The sequence below is a fragment of the Leptonotus elevatus genome, chromosome 10, assembly GCF_054856555.1.
Source record: "Leptonotus elevatus isolate MCC_2025b chromosome 10, RoL_Lele_1.0, whole genome shotgun sequence".
Lineage (NCBI taxonomy): Eukaryota > Metazoa > Chordata > Actinopteri > Syngnathiformes > Syngnathidae > Leptonotus > Leptonotus elevatus.
This window is the reverse complement of record NC_141248.1, coordinates 9,851,227-9,864,212: the sequence shown is the minus strand read 5'-3', so window position 1 is coordinate 9,864,212 and position 12,986 is coordinate 9,851,227. Positions and strand designations below refer to the sequence as shown.

The window sequence follows — 12,986 nt, the reverse complement described above, 5'->3', positions numbered from 1 at the left end:
ACCTGGACAGAGAGTGTGGATTAGAACAGCGCAGACCACAGCCACAGTTTAAGGACCTGCTTCTACACCAAGGTCTTACAAGGTGGAAACAGATCAAGGGAGCTTGAGAAGAAACAGGGCTCATTTCACAGTGTTCCCAGACCGTGACTGGCGGAAAACATCAATACACAGGTGAAACAGTGACTAGGTTAGGAAGAGTTTCTTGTCCTCCAGATAAGTTAAATTTGTGAGGAAAAAAAAGGGGGTGGGGGTCGATGTTTATAAAAGAAAAAAACGTTGCAATATTCTGTTTTGATGTGAACAATTTTAATTTTCTTGGTTTAATACAGTCAAATGATAGAAGTGAAGAAAGGGTTTGTTAGCTAAAGGGGGGGGGGGGGTACTGATGCTCAGTGTAATGGCATTAAGTGCCCAATAGGTGGCGCCTGTGCACTAGACTTGAAATAGAGAGTGTTATTTTTATGCCGAGAAAGAGTGTGTGTTCAGTTGGCTGGAGTAAAAGCAAGTAAGATGCACGACGAAGCCTCCCGTGTGTTTTGTGAACCTACAACACTTACAACAGTTAGCATCTTCGGCTATCGCATTAGTCGTAGCTGTAGTTTTAAGCCTCTGAGAGCCACGGGGCTTGGCGCTACCCTTGCAGTCTTTGTCATTTGTTTGGACATCATGAACCAAATGGAAGTGTCAATAACCAGAACAGATGACTTGAGCTTGGCCGTTGTCTCTGTGATCTGTCCTGGATTCATATCTACCTGCACTCTGGCACACTTATCCAGTTGAAACCAGTTAAGACCATCAGGTCACAGATTTTCATATGGGCAAGGCTGAACCGCCCCCCGCTGATTGCACTAATGAGAAGGGCACCATATTTACATTTTAAATACTGGTAAGTGTTTTTTGTGGCAAAAATGTACTTAAATGTTGCATATTTTGCACTTGAAAGTTCTTTGTTCTTGAAAGTTGAGAAGTAGAAAAATAAAAGCTTGTGTCAACAATGTTACGTTCATCTCCCTATTCCCTGTTTACAAGTTGATGTTTATTAGGTTGTTCTACCTGCACACTAACCTACCTCTAATTTTAACAAAGAAACAGCGCTGGAGGAGGCTTGCTTATTATAAGACAACTTTGACCATTAACGTTACATCTTACATGTGTTATGTTGATTCAAGTCACCCGAGTCTTCCCACCCCCAAGTAAGGCCAGTATCCATAAAACAAAGTTTTACAATGTTGGTTTAAGAGGGAGAAATTTGCCAACACAACAAACAAAACAGATCAACCCTATTTTTTGAAAGACAAACACCAAACCTTACTCTTTGTTTCGTTTTTGGGCCAGTATGCGCCTACATCTGAGTGTCGATTGTCAAGAACATGTTGACAGCTAAGTACACGACACGCTGACTGAAATGACCTGGACAGCCCCCTTTTCATTCTGCTAAGTCATTAAGCCCACCCCCTCCACCTCATTACCTTCATAATGAAGCATTGTTCAGAAACAAAACTGAGGCCAAGAGTACAGCGAGGCACGTCCGTATTTTGGGACCAATCTGGGAATCCTCAGGGGATGAGAGAGAAGTAAAGCAGTACAAGTTGAAGAACTAAAGATCACAAGCGAACAGTGAGTTTATTACTTTACTAATAGTTATTTTATACTCCATGGAAAACTTGAAAAATTAAAGAAAAATAGCAGTTATATGCTAGTGTTTAATTTATTTTATGTATTGCCTGTTGATTAATATAATCTGTGTTGGAATGCTTATCATTTTACAGTGTGCAGACTTTATAGGATTAAAACCTGCCCTACTTTCCATGCAGTGTATTTTTGCACAAAAATTCCTTCGGAATTAACATGATACATTGCTGCAGATTGGTCATTGCCAGCTAGTGTTATGGAGCTGAGGTAAAAATTACGTAACAATATTAACAATATTTCTGGCTGTAATTGTCTTCAATGGCTCTCATTTACTTTGGAACGGTTAAAGATCTGTCTGCAAAATATTGGCTCATACACAACTCATATAAACACCATAACCACTTTGACCATCTGATGAGATCCAGTGCTATAAAATATGCAACAAAGTCGCAAACATGCACATGTCGCAGCTTTTTTGGGAATGTGTTGCAAGTGTCAAATTACAAACAAACATTGCAATTGGGGTTTGTAATACCTCCCTGACAGTATATGCCATTTATGTTCTTCTATTGGATCTCACTAGATTGTGAAGTTTGTGGGCAGGGGGCCGTTATTCTTCTGCTGGTCACAATATGTTCAGTGGGGGTATTAGTTATTGGTTGTGCCAGTAGAAGCTTGGCTTTTTTTTTCAAACAGCATTCACAGGTTCATGTCACGTTTAAAGTAAACATTCCTCTGGCCTTCTGACCAAACTGTTAAAAATGCCTCTTGGGCTCAACAATTACAACTAAAAAGTGACTGCTTTGAATATTTCTACAAGCAAACACTGTAAATGGAATTTTAAAAATGTAACATATAATAAAATGAAAGTTAATGGAACGTTGTACTTCAACGTTGCAATCTTGTTTTACAGGTATTGTTCCTTGTTTCACAATAAAACAATACAAACAGGTTGTTTTAAATACACATGAAGGAGGTCTCTCAAATAAAAAAGGAAACGCTTCGTAGTCATCGTCGGCTGACCTTTTCAGACCTCTGAGGAAGGAGATGAGATCAGTGGACCTGATTGATTTCCAGTGATCGGCAGATCAGGATCCCCCAAATTAAGGGAATTGGGGTCAATATTGATCCCAGCTGATCAATTGGTGCACCTTTTTAATTAAGCCTGATGCCACAGTAAACATCAAATAGCTAGAAATACTGCTAACGACTGCTGATAAAAGTTGTCAAACCCCACAGACCATTTGAACATTTTCAACATGGAGCAAACACAAATAAATGATCGCTTACCCAACTGTATGTAGTCAGTCTGGGATGGTATAGGTAAAATGCACGTGGTGCCGTAGGATGCAACTTTTTTTTTTTTTTTAATGGTCCTCTCACCCAGGGGTGGGCAACAGAAATGCTGTAAAGTGCCAACAGTTTTGATCAGTGCTACTCAGGGGCCACATAGGACCATGCACTTCCTAATAAGATGTATGACACAAATGCTACTTTAAATACGGACAAAATACGTACATATGTGCAAAATATGTATGGTTAATATATTTCATTTAAAAAAAAAATACATTTGATTGCATAAAAGAGCCAATATGAAGCTAACAACAACAATAAAAGGACTATTTTGCATTAAAAATAAATAAATTAATACAAATTCAGCGATGGCACAAAACTACTAAACAGCAAGCCAACATTAAGTGCAAATTAAGTCTGTGCATTTTTCCTCCCACAAAAATCAACTCACTCAAAATGTTAATGAATTATTATTGAAGTACTTTGTTTGTCCTGCATATCATTACAAATCTGCCCAAAAAATGATTAGGCATACTTACTGTATGTTGTAGTATAGCAATATAAGAGGCAACGTAAGTGCAACTAAGACATGTCTGCCATCTAGTGATGAATGGTGTTATTACAACCAAAAACTACCAAAGATGCATATTTGCAGTTCTGCACCCGCAAAATAATTAGCATTTTTTATTTTTCCTGTTTCTTTTTTTTTCTTGTTGCAGGATTTTTTTCTCCACTTTACCCCCAATTTGAGTGAAAACTTATACTGAATATTTATCAGGGTTTCCTGAAGATTTTCTGGAGTTTGTTAATTATTATTATTATTTTTTCCCCCATTTTTAAATTATTATTTTTTATTAATCAAGGGTCTGCTAGTTGCCCATCAGCCTCTATAGTTCAACGTTCAATGAGTCAAATAGATTTATTTAAACGAGGGAGGGGTGCATGACTTACTGGTGATTAAAATGTTTATTTGAAGTATGGAGATCTATTGATCATATCAGGAACATTTATAATGAAATTTTGAATTTAGTATTGATAAATTCAGAGCCTTCACTAGGGTTGGCAACTGAGAATTTTGTTGGGGTGGTGGCACCCACCCATTGCCACCCCGCATATCTGCCAGACACTGACACAAACTCAAGAAAGAAAAAACACACCCAGTCCAATTAGAATATTAACTCCTTTGTTATGCATGCAGGTGATCCCCAAGTTTGAGATGAGGGTGTCTTTGGCATCTTTGATGGCATCTGTTGCTTTATCCCTGGTCTTCCTGGATCCCTGCCCTGGCGCGGCAGCCCCCCTAGATGAATCAGATGATGGCCATTTTGACCTGGAGAACTATGACTTGAACAGTATAACAGACTGGGACAACATGGAACCCAACATTTATGGTGACAATTATGATTATGAGGACTTGGACCAAGAGGTAAGTGGATGGTATCAGTACAATAAATGATATTATTGACCAAGGGTGCAAGGCAAAGACGGGCCCAAAGGTCACGTATGACCAGCGGTGCGCCAAGCTTGCGAGATGCCCCTGGCGGAAGGCCATTCTTTTATGCTCCGAACAGCATTTTGTTGACAGGAGTTGGAGAGCAGAATTTTTTTTTAGCTTGATGCCACCTCTATCAAAAGAGAATAGCCCTTCTACATAACAAACAGGCAATATTTTCACTGGCAGAAACCCCCCCCCCCCCCCAATTGTTTTTTGTCAATAAGGGGTGCAGACCTAAGATTCATTTAGCTTTATGCCCCCTCGATCAAAAGTAGATGAACTTTCTACAAAGCTGACGAGTTCCATGGTCGTGGCCTTAGCAGATTGATATAACGTTTTGAATAAAAATACTATTTTAAGAAGTAGGGTAAGAAAAGTCAAGTCATACTGTATACAATGCACACTACAAGTACACTGGCCAAAGGCCTATATTCATTCATTCAGTGGCAAGTACAAATGAGTCGTGCACATTGCCCTACTTTAGGGTTTCCCAATTAGTTCTCACTGAGGGCCAAAATGATGTCAAGGTTGGTGAGGATATAGCCGTACCAGCTGTGCCTGAAGCAAGATACGCCCAGCTAGCCTTATCTAGCACCATCTGATCTATTCACAGCATACCCGTGGAAGACTCTTAGGGCTTTTACAAAGTTGCCAGTGAAATGATAAATGCACCGGATTTGACGAGGAGAGTTATTGGTGCACCTACGCAGAGGATTTTTGCTAACTTGCCAGGAAACAAAGATGCACATGCAACCGACTGTTGCCGCTTTGGACGTCACCCCACGAAGAAGGATATCACAATAATGATATGAAAATGTTTTTTTGTTCAAGATTTGCAAGGCTTTTTTTTTGTACACAGACTCCATAGTTTTAAGATGTGTTGCTCCAGTGAGCAACCAGCAAGTACTGTAATACAATAGTCAATCTGTGAGAGAATCATTGGGTACAAGAAAGTCATCTTAGCACCCTCAGTCGGAAGAGCTCTTATTTGTTTGAAATTATAGTAAGAAAGAAATTCAGTATAAACACAGTTTGCTAGTATTATTTAATCATACTAACAAATCAATGAACACAATTACACTTGACTTGCAGATTGAAGTCGAGACCGTAGCAGCGGACATCCACCAGTTAGGCAGCCAGCCAAGAGTTAACCACCATGAGGAAGAAGTGACTCTGTCTCCCTTGCCTCCATCTCCTGTAACACTGGACTTCAAAGGATCCGGCCTATTTGGACCAGAGACTGGACTGGGTTTGTAAAAATACTTTCACTTTGCTTATTTAAAGGTTTATTGCGGAGTTTAAACTGCTAATGTTAAATATTTTTCTACATCATGCATGCTCCACCAATGCCAAGATGAGTAGAAAGAGCCCTAACCTTTTAACTGTAACTGCGCCTTTCAGCTTGTATCTTCCCTTCAGTACAATTTCTTGAGGGTGCGGAGGGGTGGAGTGGTGGAGGGTGATGTCATGCTCGTCCCCACAGATATGTAGTGTTTTGTTAGCGTACAACACAATTGGGATGGAAACTGGGGGGAAAAAAAACAAGAAGAGGCTTCAAGTACAGCCAAAACTTCATCTCAGACTTCAAGAATTTTTTATTTTTTTTTAAACGGGGGAGCATATAAAACGGCAGATCGGAATGGATCACATCACATGTAAACAGGTGACCAGAGATCTTCATTCGGAATGACTAAAAAGTCTGCATGTAAATCCGGCTGTAGAGGCTGCAAGTTACACTTTAGGCAATGCATCTTTATTCAAATGCACTCACCCATAATTGATTTGATCGACTTGTCCTCTTCTAAAACAGTCTAAATATGTGCAGGAATGCCTACCTGCCTTCTGTGTGTATGTATCGGAGGGAGTGTATACTGTGATGACACAGGCCTGAAACAGATACCACCCCTGCCCAAGGACACCAGCCATTTTTACGGACGGTTCAACAGCATCCGACACATCAAGAACACTGACTTCATAAACCTGAGTGGGAAACAATTTGATAACAACCAAATCTATTGTCATTCTAATACAATTGCGCATATTAAAAAAAACAGTATTTTTATTGTATTGTTTTACAGGTAAACTTCAAACTATTGACCTGACTGGAAACCAGATTTCTGAAATGGATGAAGATGTATTTGGCTCGCTACAGCAGCTCCACGACTTGTTGTTAGCTGAGAACAACCTGCAGGCCTTGCCAGAACTACCAGTTACCTTGAAGCAAATCGATCTACGGAACAACAGACTGATCAGCCAAGGGATCCATTCAGAGTCCTTCAAGGTAGATACGAGGTTGAACAGCAGACACAGTCATGTCAAATGCAGCAGTTCATTACAAGATCAAACATTTTGACATAGTGACACAGTGTCTATACATAGTATTCACCGACGTCACGGGATCGCGACAACTTCCCAGCGGACTCAGCTCTGTTTGTTTTGTGTTTACACCGAATGTTCTTTTGTTTTTGACGAATGTCACCCCTAGCTTCCTCTAACCTTACTTGCGTAAGCAAGACGTTTGAGGAAGATTTAGCTTTACACTCTTTTCAGCGGTACACGTTGAAACGTTTGATAAGTGGAATTGATTGGATTACAAACATTTGCCGATAGTGCCCGGACAGGACTACATTGCAACGTATGCTCTGAGGTAAGATGGCTCTCAAAACACGGACATTCTTGCGTCTTCTGTACTTTTGGCATTTATAGGTTGCTATGTGCATGTATCAATTGTGAATTCGAGGTGAAGAATCTCAGCAAGTTAGCTAGTTCCCCGACCGCGCTAGCTATGCTATGCTATGCTATGCTATGCTATGCTATAGCTATGCTATAGCTATGCTATAGCTATGCTAGCATGTTACAACAAAAACTACAACAACAACATTGTTTATTCATCACTTATTTCCGTACACTTTAACAACAATTTCAACTTTTGGGCTGCTGGGAGAGGAAAATAAGAGACCTTAAGGAGGGTATTTGGAGAGATCTCAAAATCGAAGGTGTTGACCACCAGATCTATTTTTAGCCAGAGATAGCCACAGCTAGCAGCTCACATATATCACGATCGCATTATGGTATATATATTTTTTTTTACCATATTACAATGACACTTACCTTGATCAAAATGGTCAGAACACACTTTAGTAGACTTAGTCGGTTAGAAATCCTTTCGATGTATCTTTGCAATTCTGGACACCTCTTTGTCTGTTCCCGTTTGACATTCAATGGACCCATGAACGTCATACAGCACAATGTGGGGCAAATGACGTTGTGTGAATACAATCTCGAAGCTTCGTTTCACATCTTTGTCCGCATTGTGAAGTGGTTCGTGAAAATCCGGAATGAATGAACAAATGAATTAATCTAAGTAACTTGTAGTAAGCAACACGAGCATTTGCTTCCGTTGTCTCGCTGGCCGTTTGCCCCACCAAGGGCCTGCTGGGTCAATAGGTGGGGGTCGGTGACGTCATGTGAATACATTCTATTGACCCTTCAAGTGTGATGTCACGTTTGTGTGCCGCCCATCCTACAGGACAGGCCGCCAACGCAAGTAAATGAGAAATCAATTAGTGAGACGTAGAAAATAGGTCAAACAGCTTCTAAATCTGCCACAAATGTAATGGTAAACTTCTGCGCGGCTTACGATTGCTCTAATCGAGCAAACAGAGATAGGAAATCGTTCTTTCGTCAAGGGAATTAATTGGGTTAAGAGGGCCTTTTGGGTTCATTATGCCACTGAGGCAGAAGATGGTGTTTACGGTTTACTGTTAAAAAAAAATATACATATATATATATATATATATTATTATTATTATTATTAATAATAATTATTAAAAAAAATAATTTAACTAAAAAAGAAACAATTTTTTTTCTAAAACTGGGGGAGTGAGCAGAGTTTGTCCAAGTCGTTTGGTTTGATGTCAGACATTGTGGTGGTGGGGGTGGGGGAGACCCGTATTTGTTCACACAAATCCAAGTATAAAAGAACGACTCTCTCAAATCCTGCGTCCGTTATCCACTGCCAGGATATGTTTGCTTCTTATAGCCTTCATTTTTGTGGCATGGTAGGATAGCTTAGTTATCTCTCCTCTCACTGATTAGACGTCTTGTGAGACGCTAATTGTATTGATTTGTGTTGTAAGTGTAGAAAAAGGTTTTAGGTCCTGGGGGAATATCGCCGGGATTTTCGGGTTCAGAGACTTCGTAAGATGAGACCAGATATCGTGAACTACTGTTGTATTGCTGTTTTAAAAGTGTATTTTTCCTTTATACAGGATATGAGCCAGCTGGAATTCCTCTATCTATCTAATAATAATCTAGATTACGTTCCAACACCGCTGCCATTGAGTCTCAGAGTGTTACACCTGCAGGTAAGAACACAAATGGAAGTATCTGAAAGTATTTTGTACAAAAAAATATTTGTTTTTATACTCTTTGTTTTCCTCTAAGCTCCGTTTATCATGTACTCACTCTGAGTGACTGTTTTCAAGTGTTATTTTAAATAAATAAATAAATAAATAAATAAAAGTCTGACACAAGTCAGTACTTGTGTGACCTATGGTGGAAGAGATGTCAAGAGACGAGCTGTATTTGGCTAACTACTGCCACCTAGAGGCTTGGCATGCATCTCATTGTCCTGCCCAATTTGCGGAAGTGACATCGCCAGATGGAAGCGTACTCTGATTGGATAGGATTTGCGAAACTGTTGCCACCTTAAGGTCTGCCATTGTCATAAATGTACTTAAAAATGCATGAATGCAGTTAGCTGTGGATGTTTTCTTTTCTACAAATGTGGTGGTGTGGACAACTTTTTTTCTACACTGGGAGGACGGAAATATCCGTTTAAAAAAAATACCCTGCTACGTGTGTACATGGCCTAATTCCTCGTTTGTAAGGTGGCTGTTATTTTATCTATGAGCACGAAGAATAAGCACATTACTTATTACATCCATTCTGGTTTGTGCACACATGCATGTCATCCCCCTCCTTCCGGGCCTTTTGGAAGCAGACAATGGTTACCAGCTGGCCAAGTGGAGTACTGCGCACCTTTGGCGGTCGACGTGGGAGGAGTTCGACCACACCATGGAGAAACACTTTATAAGATACGGATTAGCAGACCTGGGCGGTGGTCCTCCTTTTTAAAAAGGGGGACTGCAGGGGTGTGTTCCAACTGCAGGTGGAGCATACCTCTCACTCCTCAGCCTCCCTGGTAAGGTCTTTTCAGGGAAACTGGAGAAGGGGGTCCTTTGGGAAGTTGAAGTTGTCTCGGATTTAGGTGTGATTTTTGTCCTTGCTCTGGAATAGTGGACCTGCTATAATGTCTCAGCAGTCTCCTCGAGAATGCATGGGAGTTTGCCCAACCAGCCTACAAGTGGTTTGTGGACTTGAAGAAGACATTTGACCGTGTCCCTTAGGGAGTTCTATGGAGGGTGCCCCAGGAGTATGGAGTACCAAAACCCTTGAGATGAGCTGTTGGATCCCTGTATGACCGGTGTCGCAGTTTGGTCCACATTACCGGCAGTAAATCGGATTATCTTCCATTTAGGGTTGGACTCCACCAAGACTACCTTTTTTTTAATCACCGATTGTGTTCATAGCTTTATTGACAGGTGCAGCCGAGTCGTTGATGTTTCTTGTTTCTTGCAGACGATGTGGTTCTGTTGGCTCTCGCTGGAGTCGTTCACAGTCGAGTTTGAAGTGACTGGGATGAGAATCAGATGAATAAATGTGTTGAGCAAGGTTGTAGCTATACGTATATTTTATTTCATGAAACCATGACTGGGGATGGTATGATAAACTATGACTTCCCAGCCGTGTTGTTTGCTTGCTATAGTCTGAAAATAATGGATAGAATTGACATTGATTTATCCCCTACAAATAGTTGGGGTTCCACTGGCACTGTCCAAGTTACATTAATTTAATAGTATGGTTGTTGGATTACATTAATAACTACATTTTTAAACGGGTAATAGAAACTGTATCAGAATACAATTTAAAAGTAAGCCTCGTAACCCTGCTTATATAGCATAATGTGACCATGTATTGATAGAAATTGTATTATACAATACATTCATACCGTCTTAAGTCTTCTTGATTTTTTTCTCTCAAAATACATCAAATTGATGCTTTTAACTCTTTGACTCCCAGCCATTTTTCACCGTTTCCCGGCTGTTTTACTGGATTTTGACTGATTTTGCAAGGCCCACAGAATATTGTGTTGTATTGCTATAAAAACATGGAACCTACCGAAAGAAAGATTAGAGTTTCTTCTTTCATCAGAAAAAAAATAATTTTTATTTGTTTCCGTTTTGTAGCATTTAGCATTAGAATATATCTAAGTATCATCATTATTCACAAATCTATTTAAAATTCTGAGGAACCGAGGGTTTTTTCAACAGTTCATTTCCTATGCTCTGCTGTCACCTGCTGACTGTTTGTGTAATATCTAACTATTTCTTTTCACCGTTCTTTGCAGTTGAGAGGCTGCATCACAGCCTTTTGATCCAGCATAAAAAAACCATTAAAAAAGTATTTTTGACACTTAAAACATTTAAAATAGAACATATTTATATGTTTTTGGCAGGAAATGAGTTAAGTATGATTTTTGTTGTCAAAGTTAAAGCGTTAAATAATTAATAAATCACAAAAAAATATCGCATTAATCATGTATTAACGCAGATTAATCACACTATTATTATTTTTTACCACAGATGATCCTTTAGCTCGACAGCGGATGGTTACGTTAAAAGTAGCACAGATTGTGTTTGAGCAATAAACATAACTACATCCATTTAAGTATTTAATAAATGTTTGTGTATGACATTCAGAATATTTGTTCATGTCAAACTGTTGGGGTAATTTTTTTTACCATTTGAAATTATGCAAGTATCTAACTGATTAGACAAATAGGAGGATGATCATGTGCAGTGGATCACATTTTTGAAGACGTCCTCATAACATTAAATGTTGGCAAAATTAAATAACAGGTGCTCTTTAAATTAGACATGTTGATAAAAGAAAGCTTTTTCATTAAGCGATTAATCGTGATGAATCACAATTCTAAGGTGTGATTAACCTGACTAAAAATTTTTTTTGCTTTAATCCATGCGGATCGACGATGACGAAAGGGTGTCCTGACTGTTGACGATTGCTGAATGACAGACGGTCAAAATTCATTGACGCGCCCAACTCTAGTAAAAATAATGTCTCTTTGTATATTTCAATTAGGGCAATAACATCCAATCCCTGCATGAAGACACCTTCTGTGACAGCCACGACCGTTACTTCATTCGGCGCAACCTGGAGGACATCCGCCTGGATGGCAATCCTTTGAACATAAATCTGTTTCCACAGGCTTATGTCTGTCTGCCACGCCTGCCTGTAGGAAGTCATTCATAGGTACTGTAAAAAGGAGAAAATGAATTGCTTTCATTTGTATGTGAATGTTGCTTTGTTTGTGAGTCCTAAATACCATATATAGTATAAATATAGGTATTTAAATTTGATATTGACGGACCACGTTTTTGCTGAAAACCTGTTGCAGCTGACGATGTGCCATGTGAGCGAAGTCCCTGGGCATTAGTGAAACCTTAACACACAAGTTCCCCCATTTTTTGTTGTGTATATATATATATATATATACATACACACACACACACACAATGCATATGGATGATTGTTTGAAGTGAATAAAGATGTCTTAACATTCAATTTGTCAGCTTGAGCATTTCTCTTTCGATATGTGAATTCATATAACGGCACACGATAATGCAAACAAGATGTATTACGTTTCTTTTGAATGCAGTTGTATTTAGAATCTATTTCAACGACACATTTCTAGCTCCTGAAATGCAGCCGTTTGAGTGTCACATTACTGAGCTGCAGCTGTCTGAAGACTAACACCTCTGGTGCAACCATCCAAGAGCCGTCCCTCAGAGCCGGGTCCGAGACAGGCTTAAAGTGTGTCGATGGCTCAGCTAAATGGCTAGCCTCATGTGTATGTGTAATTTGCACACTGCCCATTTACATTGCCTCCTTACAGACCCGACAAACCTAGTTGGTAAAACTATAGTTAGCAAACCAAATGGAAGATGGAGGACACAGCCTTGCCTTCGGTCTTTGTAATCGTAAAGATTGTTTTTTTTTTTAAATTAAGATATTTGATGGGGAAAATAATCAGACAGGTTTATATGGAGCCGTTATCCAATTAGAATGAATCAGAACGGAATGAAAATGGTCCATATAAACTCCTCAATCAGAATGTAAATCAAATAAAATCGTTAAAACTATCACAACTACTGTGCTAAATGACGAATGAACTCCATCTTGATAAATTACGTGATCGATGTCTACGTATCTCACGGCTCAACAGATTAACAGAGCGGAGCACGTAAATGGCAGATCAGAATGGATCACGTCTAAGGAGGACATATTTAAAAAAAATAATAAGTGTTCCTTCACTATAATGCGGTTAATTTTTCACGGCCTCGCTGTTTCTCTGATTTTTTGTGTGTGTGCAATTTTGCAGGCCTTTTTTTTTTTTTACAGTAATGTACCTATTTTATAAAAT

General features: G+C 39.3%; 1 protein-coding gene across 4 annotated transcripts; it reads left to right on the top strand.

The window, feature by feature from the left end:
* Positions 1–1,487: 1,487 nt before the first annotated feature.
* On the top strand, positions 1,488–12,127 carry optc (opticin). 4 transcript variants are annotated; one of them, XR_015096212.1, is made up of 8 exons: positions 1,488–1,617; positions 4,124–4,351; positions 5,513–5,669; positions 6,246–6,404; positions 6,499–6,701; positions 8,692–8,787; positions 9,426–9,937; positions 11,645–11,787. XR_015096212.1 is itself a non-coding variant. In XM_086085986.1 (7 exons), exons 2-7 carry the CDS (start codon positions 4,142–4,144, stop codon positions 11,813–11,815), a joined length of 996 nt encoding a protein of 331 aa, XP_085942112.1. In that variant the 5' UTR covers positions 1,488–1,617; positions 4,124–4,141; the 3' UTR covers positions 11,816–12,127. The 4 variants fall into 4 exon arrangements, 2 of the variants coding, with proteins under 2 accessions (XP_085942112.1, XP_085942113.1); XR_015096211.1 differs by having other exon boundaries at positions 9,423–9,937; XM_086085986.1 differs by lacking the exon at positions 9,426–9,937 and having other exon boundaries at positions 11,645–12,127.
* Positions 12,128–12,986: the final 859 nt, after the last annotated feature.

Bases quoted from the DNA above. Each gene is read 5' to 3' on its own strand.
- optc (XM_086085986.1), top strand. From the start codon at position 4,142: ATGAGGGTGTCTTTGGCATCTTTGATGGCATCTGTTGCTTTATCCCTG. The intron at 4,352-5,512 runs GTAAGTGGATGG...CTTGACTTGCAG, and splicing joins ATGAGGACTTGGACCAAGAG to ATTGAAGTCGAGACCGTAGC. The intron at 6,405-6,498 runs GTGGGAAACAAT...ATTGTTTTACAG, and splicing joins CACTGACTTCATAAACCTGA to GTAAACTTCAAACTATTGAC.